Below are 16,886 nucleotides of genomic sequence, written 5' to 3'. Positions count from 1 at the left end.
CCAAGTGAACCTAGCCTTAGCAAGCTCTCAAAGCGCAAGTCCCAAAAGAAAAACCCAGACCTTCCTAACTTAAACTAGCTTCCATCATTTCAAAGATACCTCGTTTATTAGAGTGCAGAACACTATCTATTTGAAAACTGGAGAAAAATACAAGCATGTTAGAATTGGCTTTTAATAATATGAAGCTTACTTCCTAACTGACCTTCTAGCTGAAGTGCTGAACCTCATAAAAGAAACCATGTGATTCGATAAAGGACATCAGCTTTGGCAAAACAGACTATCACAGCAGAGTTCCCACCTGGCAGCACACTCCAGGGAAGTTCTAGCTCCAGAAGTCTAAAATTCCCACCTGTAAACTGAAGCCTTTGCATAAACTTATTTTTAAACAAGCTCAATCAATCCCCCCTTAAAAGTTTATATATTTTTTTTAAATCACAGCTAAAAATACCTTAGAAGAAAACATGATATTCCTAGAATCTTTACGAAAAGACAAACTGTTTACATCTTACAGCTTCACTTCACACAAGGCAGAGACATTAGAATATCTATTCTTGATTAACTAAGGCCTAGCATCTCAAATATCTGTCAAGAAAGTCCAGTGCTCAGCTTGCCCAGATTTTAAGGCTAAGGAAGGCGAACAGATGGGTGGTTACATGTGGTTTAATCACCTTCTTTACCCAATACAGCACCTTGGAAAAGTGCATTTTCTCCTCAGTTTCACTTACGACACTCTTGAAAGACTAATCACTGTTGGAGAAACAAGGTTAAATTCCCAGCTGCCACTGGGTTCCCAAACTATTATTTTTAGGAGCTATACTTCATTACAGATACTCCAGGTTTTGTACTGATAACATCTCACTCATTTTTAATAACATGCAACCTACGTGTAAAGTCTTCTGCAATAATGGAATATTCTTACCTCAAGACTTTCACACTGCACAGTGGATCTTTATGAACAGCGGGGAACATCAGAAGGGAGACTCTGCTAACCGTGGCCCTACTGCCTGAAGACTTGTTTGAACCAGCTATTTTTGAGACCTGAACTTCTCTGGCCAGCTCATTAAGTTAAGAGAAAGGCAACAGGGTAAACACTACTACCATGACTTTAGATTACACCAACACTCCCATCAGAAAATACAAAGAACAAGCAAAATCCCTTCCAAGATTCACTGAGCCATCTGCTTCTTAAAATCCTCAGACTCATTAGAATAAAAATATTCTCCAGATACAGTCAACATTTGGACTGTGTATGCGCATTCTCCTAACAAGTATTTTTGGCTTTTTTAAATCAAGCATTTGTTAATTATGTTAGTCCAGGTCTAAGCAAGTCTATTAATTGCAATGATTTATAGAAGATAAACATCTGTCAGTCCACTCTTCTAAACCGTACCTGGAATCTGAAGACAGCTTACAGAATGATGCTCAACTCTTCACTGTCTATACTTCTTTTCTGACAATTCTGTTTCTCCTTTCTCCACCAGAAGGATTTAATGAACAAACCTACAGTAGGACATTTTTGGTTGCAATCAGTATCTATCCCAGTCTGGGTGGGGCTATACAAAAATCTCCCCCAAAAACCTTGCAGCAAATCCTTCATCAGACAGGGACATGACTGACAGTGCAGATTTGGTATCGAGAAATCCCACTATGTGTTTAAATATATTACAGTAGCTACTTGAATGTGCTGACGCCTTCCGCACTGAATGAGTCCTTCCTCATTCTTTGCTCTCATTCCAACTCATTCAATTTTTTGCAATGAAAGCAAGTCCTGCTGTATGTGAGAAAACATACTAGGATTTGATACTGCCTGCATTATTACTGTATAGCACATATTAATTACTATACCCTAAAAATTATTAAATATTCAAATTTTTAGTCTGCTTTAGCTTTTGAAACATGAATGGGAACAATGCATTCATCAGAAAGGCTTTTCTTAAACACTGTGTGAGCATATTCACTCATCTCACACAAAGTCTTCAAATTTAGGCTTCTGGCATATTAATATTTAATCACATATTCCAACTTTTTCACAATAGATGCTTAATATTAAAATACAAGTTCAAACTTCCAGTTTGTTGCAACACTCTTTAATTCTTCAGACTTACCAATAAATACGTTCGTTTAACTTAAAAACATAAATGGCACTAAGTTTCTCTAGATCTGTAAGTAATCCATATTTTTGGAACAGCTGAGTTTCACGCGGATATGAGTCACTAAATTTTGAAATACAGAATTCACACACAAACTTCAAACATTTTGATCTTGAGATATAAACAAGCTTATGAGTTTGTAACACCATAGCATGCAATGAAAAACTAAGCTTGTGGTTTGTAAGATCAAACAATTAAACTTCACATAAGCTAATTCTGTTGAGAGAATTAAGTCAGCCTTTTCTTCCGTATCTGCATCCTATAGAGAGAAGAGATGGATTTGAGTTATGGCATGTAAGGAACACAAGCTTCCCAAATATGAAGACATTTCATGAGAGGAACCCTAGAATAGCAGTTATTTTACTATTAATTCTCAGTGGTTAAAAACACCCATTATTTTGGGACTTTCGCTACGCAGCTGACATACAGTGATTTTGTACAATCTAGCTTAGCTGCACAGGTATCACCCTTAATAAGTGTTTGAGATCTTTTATGTAACCGCTGTAACATGACATTTTCCTGCTCTCTACAAGTAAAAGCAAAAATTCATCACAAGAGCAAAGGCTACAATGCTTAGATCTGGGCAGCTTTCACAAGCTAATGCATGCTGTACAGCTTGGAAAGCTAATGCAATTGCTCAGTAAGACATGACACGCTGAGATGACATCACACCTAGCATGTACTGAGGCCTGAGGACAAAGACTGAATGTTTACAGCCAACCCAGATACAATTACAATTCATGGGATCATCACTTCTAGAGAGTCTTTGTATTAACACCAGGACAGATTGGGAGCTTTGTCAACACAAATGCTTCTGTAGCTTCTGTAACAGAATGCAGCAAAAGAATTTAGCCTACTAATAAACATACAAAATACAAAGAGAAGAAACTAAAGCCCTGCACTCCTGCCACTGGAACAATTTCAAAACGTATCAAATCATTTAGGAAAACCACAGCATATTAGAAGAATATACACAGGATCTCACTGTTCAGACATTTCACTGCATCCCTTGTAAGAGGGTCTACTTACATTTTACTAACAATTTTGCTTACCAAAAAAAAAAAATAATAGAAGCAAAAAGTGACTGAGGATACCAGGAACACGTACATTAAGACAGCTTTTCCTGGGGAGAGATCTGTCATCTAAGTATATCCTATCTAAGCTTTCTCATCCTTAACAATAAGGCTGTTTTACTTGCAATGTTATATAATCTTTATCCTCTTCTATAAAGCTACAGTGACACAATTTTGGTGTTAGTAAGAGATTTTTAAACAAGCTATTTCTAAATCACAATACTGTTGAAATTGCAAAGTTGCTAAATTAAAACAACACATCTTGCTCACATTCCTAAGATTAGAACAACCTGTACACACAGTTTGCTATGAGGTAATAGAGTAACCACGTCTGCTTGTACACAACGGAGCCATTTTACCATGGCCAAACGGTAGGAAAACACATTTAAACGCACATCTTCAGCATTATGATTTGAAATCACAATTACACGCTGACAGTTCTTAATTTTCTTTAATTTCCAAATCATCTTAGATTGAAAAAGTGTTTTTTTCTTCTAAAACTCCTTAGCATACTGGCTGAACAAATTCAACCAATTTAATTTCTTTTCTAAGTTTTTGCAAAATCTCCATCATTGACAGAACCTAGTTCTGTTTTTTTTACACCAGCTACTGCTAAAACTTAGCTGATTTTCAAAACAGCACTTCTGACTTTTATCTTCCAGTCCCAGATATTTTTTGTCCACCCCCCTTTTACTTCCAAACAAAAGATTGTCAAACTCCCAGATCTTTTAAACAGCTTAATTGCTTTGAGAAGGCTAGCAACAGACCATTCTAGCTCACACAAATCTTGGTAATGAAGTAAGCAAATCCTAATGTAACAAGACATTTCAGAGGGCTAATACAGTCTTCTCAAGGTGAATACATTTGCAGCTATAAACACGCATCAAGTAACTGATCTCAAATCATAGATGGCTTTCCCTCAGCAGACACCTTGATGCTACCAAGTTTCTAGCTTGTTCGTTTGAATTAAATAGGAGAATTAGATTTTTTAAAAAATAAAATCAAGTCCCACTGGTTAGGCATCATATACACATCCTACACAAATGTTCAAAAAATACTGAAGAGTAACTATAAAATTAGCTACAATTTAATACATATTATTTGAAATTGTTAGTCAATCATTCACTACTTATTAATTTTTCACTTGTGTCAACCTGCCTTTAGAGGAGGGGAAAAAAAAAACCAAACCAGAATTAATATTAACAAAACTATCAGGACTTCAGAAGATATTCTTAAAGCTAACGTTTAGCTTGATGACCATAAAACACTAGTACTTACAGCTTCTTAAAAGAGCATTAGCTGTGATTACACAACGGACAAACTGCTGCTTCCCATTATTAGGGGCCAAATTTTCAAAAGGCAGCTTAAGATGCAAGTAAGCATTTTCTACCCCTAGGTACTTGGTACCCATGAAATCTACAGGCTAAGAACCTTTAAAAGTCAGCAGATTGTCATCTGCCCTCCCATCCCATTCTTTATAATAATTAAAAAAAGAAGAAAGCATGAAGGGTCACTTTCAGCTCAAGTTTTTTTGAAACTTCATTGGAAGTAATCCGAATAAAACTATTTCCCAGAAACCTCAAGTTACTAAAACCCCAAAAATTTGTATTTTCAAACATCCAGACATCATCATTTTCTCTGTTGTACAGATTGAATGAGTTATTGAATATATGACATATATTATTATATGACATACATTATATGTCATATATATGACATTCAATTTTAACATTTAATTTCCAAGTTCAAGTAAAAATTTGCACTTTTACATATGAAAGAATTGTCATTTCTTTAAAAATCTAACAGTTCAATGATCCAGAATTCTAAAAGATAAGAAAAGTGCATGCAATGGAGGGTTTAAAAATAAAATTTAATATTGGGGGTGGGGAAGAAGCAAAGTGAATTTTACCCACCTCTACTAAACAAGGTGAAAACTTCAACCTGCCTTTCCTTTTGAATTTTGAGATTGTATACAACATACTATTAACTTGCTCAATGCATATAAACAGAAGGACATCTTTTATTTACTAGAGTTCAGTTAAACAGAGATCTTTAACTGTTGCTATACCACAGAAAGCAAGCTTGTATTAGCTTAAATTTTCTTACACTCTTCCTGAAGTCAAAGCCTGACATGCTCAGTTCAGTGAGAATACTTGTTACAACTCATGCATTTGGTAAGGCACCAAGTTCAACTGACTAAAATACATTTATCTCTTTTAAACATAGAAAATTACTGCAATTCTACTCTCAAGTTTAATGACTGTCTTAACAGCCACAGCCTATACAAGACAATCCCAAATGAAGCGGCGTGCTTTGGTCAGACCCCTGGAGATTGCAAGAGGTTAATCATCTTGCACCTTTACAGTAGGTAGGTGAAAGAACTCCATAATCCTGTTCTATGTAGGTTCTGCTAATATGCTCACCACTGCAGAACTGAATACCTTCAGGAGCACATTAAAATAACACAACTAACAGGGTCATGGTTTTCCTCTCCCACACACTCTCCAGGGAATGATGCAAGTGTAGCAGAGTATCTTGTTTTAGAATTGTTTATGTTATTAAATACAGCCATGTTAGAGAAGGCAGGGTCAAAGGCATGTGCCTCACAGAACAGTAAGACCATAACAAACCACAACTCTATAGGTGCCTGTAAAATTCACTCTACAATCACAAATTGTCCCAAAGAAAAATAAATATAATTCTCTGTACAAACAAGTTCTACTGATTGTAGAAGGCTACCACAAAAATAACCACAAGGAAATGTTTCTGTTAAGAGCATACAGAACAGTTATGGACATTACTTTTGTCTTCACAACAGACATCCTCTTGGGCAGAGCAAAGCCGTTCCCCTCCTGTCACATCAGGCTTTTACAGACACACGTGCAATGGTCTGCCACTTTGCACCTTCTACGGCTGCTTTCTGTACAAGCGCACATGGACTACAGCACGTTTTTAAATTAACTGAAAGCCTAGATTATGGAACACTTTTTGCAATATACAGATTCAGCAGCAACTGCAAGTGCCAATATTCATAAGATGGTGACCACAGCATAGCTAAATAAGTATGATCAGGGACAGTATTTCAATGGCAATTCACTTGTGTAAAAATTATTCCAAAACCCAAGCAGCTTGTAATTTGCATCTTCACCTGCACAAATTCATTTGTTCAACCCAGGCCCATAGAATTCTCTTGAAATTATTACAGAATTTTAAAACTTTTTTACTTTGGATACACCTAAGACAGAAAATAACATTTTGAGGGGAAAAAAAAAAATCCTGGAAAAGACTTAAGCAAATGCTGCTTTCAAACAGGCACACACGAGAAGCCAATAATTTCAAAGTTTGTGAAATAATCTAAGCTACTTCTGTGTTTTACTTCCACGTCTCTATCCAGGTACACACATTTAAATCTCTCACTGCTCAAACATCATTACCTTAGAAGAAGCCAAAACACATACAACCAAAGTAGCAAAGGCACAAAACATCACTTCAAATGGTCACAAACATGAATGCAGATGTGGCATCATAGTTCTTACACTTCTTATGGTCAAGTTCTTTTGGTCAAGTTTTTACAGCCAGTCATTCTTCAAACTATTTAATCTACACAAAATGCCCCAACTGCCAATTCCGATATGTGAAACTGCACATTACTCTTGGAAAAATAGGTTTATCAGACTCTCTTATCAGTTGCCACAACCTCACCCACTCCTCTTACGAAACAAAAGGCAGCAGGCTACTTGTTGTCCAGTATAACATAACTACACAGAATTAAAATACAAACTTTGAGCAGAAGAGCAAAAAAGGCACTTTTCTGATAAAAATACAGTTACTGATCTTCACTGTGAAGCAACATTTTATTCTCCAGGTCATTATCATAATGCAGCATGCCATCTACCCATTCAAAGAAATTCACAGAAAAGACAAACACTCAACACTTTTGTATGGACCCAAAGTAAAATCCACCAAATGTTAATGTACTGCTGCTCAAACACAACTCTTAAGTTAATGCTAAACATGATTTAGCTAATAGCATAGCAAGTGACAGTTGCTCAAGAGCAGCGTGTAGTCTCTGCAAGTGAAAACTGTTGTTGAGGGCCAACCCAGTTAAGTGAGCTAAGGAACATTCCTTTACCAATACTATTAACAGCAACAAATAAAGTCACAGATCATCCACACTGAAAATTGAGCAAAGAACACAGCATCGCTGAAGACTAAGTGACTTGCTTATTGGGAAGAAGGTTGTAGAGCTGATACTAGAATCCAGATTTTTACCATAGTACCTCAGAGCAGTCGGATCAACCTATCTTGCTCCTCACACAAAAAAACCCCACTGTGTGCTTGTACTCTCATCTTGACAATTGTCAGAGGATGGTTGTTTTAGAGCCCTCAGCCACAAGGGATTCTCTTCTTTAATGCATGCATTATCCATACACTCAAGCTGGCAATGGCTTATCTAATAAGCACCTAGACACATGCACTAAAGAGAAAGGTATTTTGCAAATCTGATTCTCCATGACTCTCTCTTTACCAGCAGGACAGCATCTTATGTGCCCAAATTCCTGAAGGAAGTCTGGTTACTTGAAACAAATTATCAACTCGTTCTAATAATCAAGAGTTATTAACTACTTACTTCTGCAACTATACAGACAAGTACATTCAGAGAAGGTATCATTAACATTAGTGTCAGAAAGCCAGAGTAGCAAGAAATGGCTTCTCATATGGCTAGAACTGAAGAAGTGCTTATGACTAAGTTGCAACATGTCACTCTCTCCCTGACTTAACTTGCAAAAGAAAAGTTTCCTAGCAGATCTGCTCTTACCTTTATCACTTAATTACTCCTCAGCATGCAAAGTCTGATGTCACTTCTGCTGTCACCCAAAAATCCAGACTTCCCCTTCCTCTTCTTCATTCTCTTTACCTTCAGGAATTTATGTCTTTCAAGTGTTCAAATGGCTCACCCCACCTCCCATCAAAGGCACTGTGCGCTTTCCCCCTCTCCGAGAACAACCTTCTCCTTTTCTCCCCTCTCCCTGTACAAGCTTGCAGTGCTCCAGACACATCTGCAGAGACAAGGATTTTTCATCCTCACCCACTGCTGACAGAGGTCCGGCTGCTCTACTGCTCTTACACCTGAGCAGGACGCCAGCCACCACCCACCAGGTTCCCGAGCTCCCCCCTCACAGCAACACGTACACAGCTGCCCTGACTGCTGCTTAGTCACTGGCCTTCAGATTAGAGCCATTTAGATGGAACTTTGTCCCCCACACGCAAAATTTCAGTACCATGGAGTTCAACCAATGTTTATCATTAGTAAGTTAAATACCGCACTCCTACCACAGTTATTTCCTACTTCAAAAATTCAAGGAAGCCTGTGGTATCTTGAACACCACTGCACAGGAACACTTTAATTTTTTTGTAATGCCACTATACAAGTTCTGACAGAGTTTATGTTTCTGCCTTTCTGAATACACACTGAAGAAGCTATTGCAAGATCTGCAACCATATTGAACTCTTTCTCTCAGAGGGGTTAAAAAATTAGAGATCTGGGAGAAAGGAGAATACAGTCCAAACCAAATCTCAAGAAATCACACACTAACTGCTCCACAGTACTTAATACACCAGGATGTCTTGTATATATGAGATAACAAAAAAGAAACAAAACACGTAAGCTCATTATTTTAATACCACACTTAAAGATTACAGCTGGAAGCAAGAAATCAGTAAGACATACCATAACTGGTATGCTTGTTTCCAGCAAAGACCAACTGAGCACTATTCTGATCATATTAGCTTCAACTGTACTGAATACAGGCAGGCTGATATAAGATCTAAGTGTTAAATAGCCTCTCCTTACTATAATCAGTCATTTAATTTTCCAGTTGTCTTCTATGAACTGGTGACAGGTCATTTTCACTTCTCCTACAGAGCCTGCAGCTGAAGAAATACAGCGGAATCTTTACTAGATCATAAACTATCATGTCTCTTAAAAATGGCATATTGCCATTCATAGTCTAAAGAAAAAAAAACAACAACAACAACACACAACTTCAGCCAGGAATTCAGGGTTTTATAATCTTTCAAAACTACATGAAAGCAAACAACCTGACAATACTGAACAGTAGTCCACACTGAGGCATAACTAAAATAGTAGTTATTTCTGTTAATCAGCTTGTACAAACATCTGTTTCTACCCAGAAGTTCTGCCCCCCCCCTTTTCTTTTTTTAAATAACACTATTTAGAGAACTGGCTCCATCTTTCTATCTTCCATTCTCCTGAAAGGAATTTGATCTTACAAGTAAACAAACAAACAACTTCCACTTAGACTGGTCCAGTTGTCTCTATTTGGCTGTCACTGTAACAAACCCACTCATGTGGGCCCATCGGACTGATGCTGGCTTGGGCATTCCACACAGGAGCAATCCCAAGTGCCGCTGAGGACTCAGCCAGCACTTGGCAAGCAGCTCTCTGTCGGCAATGCTGGCTTCAGCAGTCTTCCCCAGCGCTCACTCATTCCTATGCCCTCTGTTGTGACGGTACAGCTGTTTGTGCAGCCACGCAGTGAACCAGACTGGGAAATGATCCAGATTAACAATAACCCAGTAAAGAATTTTTACATGCCAGCCAGGTCCTTAATCCAGTAAACTCAATTTTGGCCACCTCACAAGGCACATAGCCTTTGCTGGTCTGCGAGCAACAGCAGTATTACAGAGCGCATAGAACACAATCATACTTTGTTCCTCCTAGCAATCATAATTTTTAATTCACGTTGAGGATATCAACATGTCATCGATACACAATATCCCCTGGCATAACACAGAAAAAACACCTGCAGATTCATTCTAGTCTGAGTAAGTCTGACAGAATGAAGTTACTCTTTTTTGGGAACACACTTGATCAACTCCATTAATAACTTCTGATTTTACAGTGTTCCATTGTAGACAGACTGCCACGATGAAGTTGGAAGTGCAACCTTATTTTTCAGAATAGAATAGACTTACTACACTACTCTTTTATTCTTCTCATGTCATTGATAAAAAGCTTTGACAGAAAAGCCAAAATCTTAGCACGCCCCACCTCCCCTTCTCTCCCCCCCTCTTCCCCCCCCCCCCAAAAAAAAAAAACCCAAAACAAACCCCAACATATTCTTGCTTCTTGTAGCATAAGAAAGGTCTCTGGTAAGGTCAACTACCAGTATTCCAATTTTGATACAAAGTACATATTGTTGGCAAATACTGTTGGCAACCATCACATACCATCAAATGCCTGTTACAAAGTAGCCCTACTCCAAGTTAGCCTCTTTAAAATTGGTGAATATGAAGAAACATACAAAAACATACAGGTATCTTTCAGTCTTTTACAAAACCTCCTGAACAGTTACCATGAGGTAGCATGCTGAGGAAAAAGAAATAATTATTTTTATAAAACTTCTTTTAATTATCAAAGTGCAGGGAGAGTTCTTTTGAGGACCACAACAGTCCCAATTCTGAAATTATTATATCATTAACTCACGAGTAACCCATTTCAAATAAGTGCAATTCCCTGTACATTAAAACCTCAACATAAGCCAGCATTTATATTTGAAGCCCACCACTGTGGCTTTCTAGGATATTTTAGGAGCACTTCATACATTATAGAGGGGACAGAACAACTGACCTGCAAAATCCTGAAGTACTGGTTACAGCCTTTCACACATAGCCCAACTAAGCTGTGGTGTCAGAAAGTAAGGTCCTATGTCTTCAGACACAAAACATTCCTCCTATTCCTTTTTGCAATATTCCTTTTCCATTTACAGTCTTGGCATACAAAGAGAAATTAAAATCCTCATTCTTTTAGTATTTTTTTTGTTTGCTTAATTTTGGTTTGCTAAATAAAACAAGACTAAACTTCTCAATTTCTATTGCATAAGTTATGTTTGATAATAGTTACTTGAGTGCCTCTTTTAGAACTCCAAGTATATCTAATTCTAGTTAGAAAAGCATGTATTATCAAGATAAAGCTGTTTATGCTTTTATTTAGTCCTGGTATCCATATGCTGCAAGACAATGTCTCAACCTCACTACAGAATGTCTAGTGATAAAAAAAAAAAAAAATCTGTGGTTTGAACTGAACGCCTCATTCATTATGTGGTTAGTTCTATGTACAAATAATAACCTTTTTAAAAGGTTATCGGCTGTCTAGGCATTAGCTAGGAGTGCATTTAGTATTAAAATCTTATGCCTTTGAAGAGCTATCGCATGTTCTAATACACTCACTTTCTGTATATACCCAACTTGTCAAAAGCTTCACAGGTAATATCTTTTCATCCCTTCTGGTTTAAAAGGGAAAATAAAGTCTTCTCCCATCAATTGCAGTTATCTGTAGACAGCAACCTTTTCAAGTCTTTCATAGTAGCGTCTAACTCTGATTTAGCAGCAGGGTGTTTTTCAGTGAAAGCAGAATATACTTCTTTCCAGTAGAGAAGCAAGAGTATACTGGAGTCAGCCATATCACATGAATTGAATTGTTAATGTATGAAGGATATCGCTGTTCATCAGCGCCCAGCACCTGTTTGGGGCAAAATCTGCTCCCACACAGAGCTGGCGCAAACCCCGTTCTACCTCAAGCAAGTGCTACTTGAGGACACAACATAGTTTTGTGTATGGGTGGAGAGATATTAATATCCAGTTTCTGTCTGAAGAGATTATATAAAAAAATATGAGATGTTTTACAGCAGTCCAAATCAGTCCTTTTTCTTGCAGTAACAAGGACAAGATTGAACAATTCCAACACACCCTTTGGAATACTATGACGTAAGTCTGATAAGGTACCAAACTGAAACTACAGATTGCATTGAAAGACACTTACCTAAAGTCATGATCAATAAACACGCTCCTCTAAGTAAAGGCACTGTTTTGATACTATTTCAAAAAACATGCAAAACAGGACCAGGATAAATGCATATACTTTGTAAAGGACACTGGTTTATTGAACGTGATTAATTGGAATACTACTGTTAAATAAAAATGAAACCTGAGAAAAACAGAAATAAAACTCCAGAATGGAGACACTGCTGTTGGCATAACAAAATGGGAATGTGAAGGTACACAGCCTGAACAAGTTCAATAATTAGACAGTTCTCAGGAATAAGCAGCAATGTTTCTGACAGGGATGACTCCACCCTAAAGTGCCTCTTTTAAAATAATCTGATTAACCATTTAAGTTCCAATATGGGTCACTACCAGAAACAATGAAGGACAGACTTGGACAAAGTTTGCATGTCACTTTATGAAACAGAAGAGCTATCGAGTAAAATATATCTTGCTTTAACTTCAAGCATTGCTCAGTATCACAGGTAGACTATTCCTAGGATGCTGCAGCAAACTCTTAACTTTGACAGTTCTACAAACTCATACTGCAGACAATCAGAAAATCATCTCAATAAGAAATTCCACGGCAGGCTTCTAATCAAACCGTGGAATTTAGTCTAGGACACTTGTGGAGATCCATGCAGTTCCTAAGCATTCTCCTTCACCTCCCCAGGAGAATGTTTCCTCTTTTCTCTGCCTTCTCTCTCGATTGAAGAAAAGAAAGAGATCCAGTATGAAGATCAGAGCAACTTAGTTATCAGGTCTCTTTTCAGACTTAGTGCAGAAGCTACTGGAAGCTTCCTTCCCTACCAGATTTTTCTCCATCCAGTAACTTCAGCATCTGTACACACTGCTAGACAGCTTTCATTTTAGGTAAAATATTGAGGTACCCAAACAGAACCACAATGAAAAAAGTGATTATTGAGCTTTGTGCTTACTCTTCCCCTTTACAGGATTCTTGAGCATCCAGATGCACAATCTACTGTAAGCTTTTGTTGAGTAAGGAAAATATCCTGGCTTGATCAGTATTGTAGGGGTTAAACTGGTTAGAAGAAGCAAACAGCTAAAGTTACATATTTGCACTGCAAATCCAGAGCACTAAGATAGCAGCTTATGATGTAGAGAGTGAGTGTCCCCAAGAAAACGTATTTACCAACAACTTTATAGCCTTACCAGCTTTTGCATGCTACTACTGCCATTTGAAGTTCTAGTTTCCACAGTACCTGCAGATCCACTGAAGCACAGTAAACAAGACTTAGACTTTTCTAGTTTATAGTACCCACAGAAAAAAAACGGAGGCAGTTAGGAGTCAGAGCCAAGAGACTCAATTCAGGGAGGAGGGGGCAAGAAATCACCTTTGTCACACTTAAGAGTTCTAACACTTGTGTCAAAAAACTAGGACAGAAGTCCAGAGGTCAGCTTTCTCTTTTTGGCTCTGTCATCTGCTGCCCACTTGTTTCAAGAAAGCCACCTCTGTATCTCAGGTTGCCCTCTCCCATTTATTTTTAACAGATGGGGAAAATAGCCACCTATCTCAAAGAGCCAAATATTACTCAACATTGGAAAGCACCAAGCTGCTCACAGACAACTGAAACAGAAGTTTTAAGAAGCTCAGACACAGCCTTTTTTCAAAGCAGAAGTCTCAGCTCTAAGGTTTGAAACAGCTCTTCTCCTGTTCTTTTTGCAAGTTCATATGCCACAATTCTAATGGCATGCAAAAGACCTCTTAACCTTTAGGGCAAGTGACTGTAACAGCAGATTGCAGACACTGTTTCCTCAATAACACATAAAAATGCCAAGAGTGACCTAAGCCTGTTTCTTGCTTGCTCAGACACACCTCAACCAAAGGCCTACAAGTAAGTGGGCATACTTCTTTGCAAGTTAAGAAAGAATTACTATCAAAAGTAGCTATGACAAAAGCAGCCTCAGAAGTAGATATACAAATCCAAAGCTCTTCAGGCCTTACTACTGGCTTCCCTGTTAGCTGTCACTTGACAAAGAAGAAATAACTCATCAAATTCAACTGGCAACTGAGGGTGCACAATCATCAGACCTTTTATTTTACTATTTAGAGAGAGACTTACGGAATAGATCATGTTGTGTGGAAAGAAACAGCTAGACTTCTCAGCAATGAAATACTCTACTGAAGAAAAAAAATATTTAAAGGAAGTCACAATCCATCAACTGATAGGTCATGTCTAAAAACAAGAACACCAAACCATCTTGCTTATTTTATCATAGAAAATATCTTATGTCTTAAAAGTATATACAAGTGTCTGAAAAAACAAACACCTGTCCCATGACCACAAATCTGACTTCTCATGACAATTAACTGTGAAACCTGAAAGATCCTCTTAACAAGTTTCATTTAATTTAATAAAGTTACTTTAAGGCAAGTAGGGATCTGATCAAGATGATTAGATTTGCCTGGTTAGCATGCATGTTTTCATCTTTCAGTACCCAAATACTTATACTTTCGCACATGTTTCTACCTCCACGCTATCTGTTTGAAACTTTCATCCTTTTATATGCAAAAGGCAAAAAAGCTCTAGAACTTATCTTCCTCACATCCAAACGTCCTAACCCTATTTTCACCCAGTCAAAATTTTTCAATTCTCTACTCTTAAGCTGAATCTTGATAAGGCATTTAAATTCACTTATAACTACAGCCAGTCTAATAGAAATGAACCTCCAGCACTTTCCTGTACATGAGTCACAGACACCAATATATTCAAATCCTTTGGCAAGTTTAGGCCCTAAACTTTTAAAAACACAGAGGATTTTTACCATGGCACACAACACTGAACATTTTATTCTGCTTCCCTCGCACTCCTTTAAAACAAACAAACCCCAACGAATTTAAGGGGGAGGGAGAACATAACACAGAAATGAGAAATCCCGAAACAAACCGCAAGTAGAAGTCCCTCAGATTCGACAAGGCTGCTCATACCCCCTTCACAAGTTCAAATGCCACCATTATGATAAAACAATTATTCGACTGGAGACCAGAGGCACTATTTTATCCCTCCACGACGGCAAGAACGGAAAGTTTCCCCGTCCTTCCTACCGCCGCGGCTCCCCGAAGCGGTCACCCCCGCTGAGCCTCCCGGGCTGACCCCCACGGGGGGAAGGCCCGGCCGCCACCCAGGCCCGCCCGTGCGGCGTTTCCCCGCCCGGGTCAGGGCGGGCCGCCCGGCTCCAGGCCGCGGCGGTGTGGCGCACTCAGTAAAGCGCTCGCCCTCCACCTCCCTCCCGGGCTCCCACCTCTGCGGGCAGGGAGGAAAACACTCCCCGTGCCCCGCCGAGAGGCCGCAGGGACGGGGGAGGCAGGGAGGGCCCCTCGGCTCTCCCCGTCACCCTTCCCTTGCCCCGGGGCGGGGGGGACGGCCCGGGGGCTCTCTCCCCGCTGCCCCGGGCCCGGCCGCCCTTTGTTCCGGCTCGCGACTCCCGGCCCCGAAGCAGGCGGTGGCAGGCGGCGCGGCGGCCCGCGTCCTTCCCCCGCAGCCGCCGCCGCGGCTCCCCCGGAGGTGCCCGCCGGAGGGGCTGCCGGGCCCCCGCCTCGGCGCGGAGAGGAGGCCGGGGGCGCCCGCTCCCTAACTTTTGTTATGGTCGCGGTGGGGACGGGAGGGAGGAAACACAGAGCCTCGGGGGGAAGCGGGCCCAGGCGCCTCGGCAGCCCCCCGGCCCCAGCGGAGGCCCCGGTCCCCCCGGTGCTGAGTCACCCCCGCGGCGAGGCTGCGCCCCCTCCCCGCGCCCCGCAGACAATGGCGAGGGCGGGCCGTGCCCCGGCCCTCCCCCGCCGCCCCCGGCCCCGCTCGGCCCCCGCACCGTGATGTTGCAGTGGATGGTGAGCGGCGGCGGCGGCTGCGGGCTGGAGCCCGGCGGCGGCGGCAGGAGCACGAACTGGCAGTGGAGCTCGTCCAGCTTCCAGGAGACGATGCGGAAGCGCTCGTGGTCCTTGTCGAAGATGGACTCGAGGAACTTCAGCTCGGCCTTGAGCCCTGACACCGACATCCTGGCCTCATCTCCGGGCCCGGGCCTGCGCCGCCTCGCCCGCTCTGCCGCCGCCTCCCTCCGCCTCAGCCCGGCCCGACCCTGGCCCCGGCCGCGCCTGCGGGGCGGAAGATGGCGGGAGGGCCGGGGCAGCCCCAGCCGGAGGGGGGACGGCGAGCGCGGCGGCAGCTCCCTTTGTACCAGCCTCCTGCACCCACTCGCTCGCTTAAAAGGGCAACAGCGCAGCCCGCTCCCCCTTCCCTTCCCCTTCCTCCCCGGCGGGCTGGGCCAGGCCCGCCAGCCGCCCCGCCCTCGCCCTGCCCTCCTCCCGCTAGGCCGGCCCCGCTCCCGGGACACACGCAGCAGGGCCGGGCCGGGCCGGCCCCCCGCTCCTCCCCCGGGGACGCCGCCCGCCTCCCCGCGCCCGCCCCAGCGCCCTCGGTCAGCGCCGCGACCGCCCCCGGGGCCCGGGCCGGGCTGCCCCGCGGCGGCGCCCCGCTGCCCGCCCGCTCCGGGCACCGCCAGGCTGCCCCGCGGCACCCTGCAGGCTCTGCCCGCCTGCCCCAACCCCTGCCCGGGCGCTGCCTTCCGCTCGCCCGGCTCGGAGCCCTCCGGCCCCGCCTGCGCCCGGCAGCCCGGTGCCGAACCGCAGCGACTGCTTACCCGTGTTTCTCCTTCTCTTCTACTGCTCAGCCCTGCGGGAGGGCACGCGGTCTTCCTTCCTCACCGCGCTTTTATTTTGCTGAGAAAAACTGCAGCTTGGGTTTGCACTTGTCATCTCAGCGCCCTGTCAGCCCTCCAGCTCTCCTAGAGGTCAGCCAAC

At 41.8% G+C, this 16,886-nt stretch overlaps 1 protein-coding gene and 1 long non-coding RNA gene across 6 annotated transcripts in view; both read right to left on the bottom strand.

The window, feature by feature from the left end:
- UBE2Q2 (ubiquitin conjugating enzyme E2 Q2) overlaps positions 1-16,358 on the bottom strand; it is a 51,610-nt gene extending 35,252 nt beyond the window's left edge. The window contains exon 1 of one of the 5 annotated variants that reach the window (XM_075160419.1): positions 15,899-16,358. In XM_075160419.1, coding sequence (XP_075016520.1) covers positions 15,899-16,084 — 186 coding nt within the window. In that variant the 5' untranslated portion in view covers positions 16,085-16,358. The remainder of the gene's footprint in view (positions 1-15,898) is intronic. The other 4 variants (XM_075160417.1, XM_075160420.1, XM_075160415.1 and 1 more) reach the window with 4 other exon arrangements.
- Positions 1,272-15,866, bottom strand: LOC142086836 (uncharacterized). Its single transcript, XR_012675262.1, has 2 exons — positions 14,980-15,866; positions 1,272-1,500 (listed from the first exon to the last, which is right to left on the bottom strand). It is a non-coding gene; the product is annotated as an uncharacterized LOC142086836 (long non-coding RNA).
- Positions 16,359-16,886: the final 528 nt, after the last annotated feature.

This window comes from Calonectris borealis, chromosome 11 (assembly GCF_964195595.1).
Source record: "Calonectris borealis chromosome 11, bCalBor7.hap1.2, whole genome shotgun sequence".
In the NCBI taxonomy this organism is placed as follows: Eukaryota; Metazoa; Chordata; class Aves; order Procellariiformes; family Procellariidae; genus Calonectris; species Calonectris borealis.
This window is presented reverse-complemented; position numbering and strand designations above follow the sequence as displayed.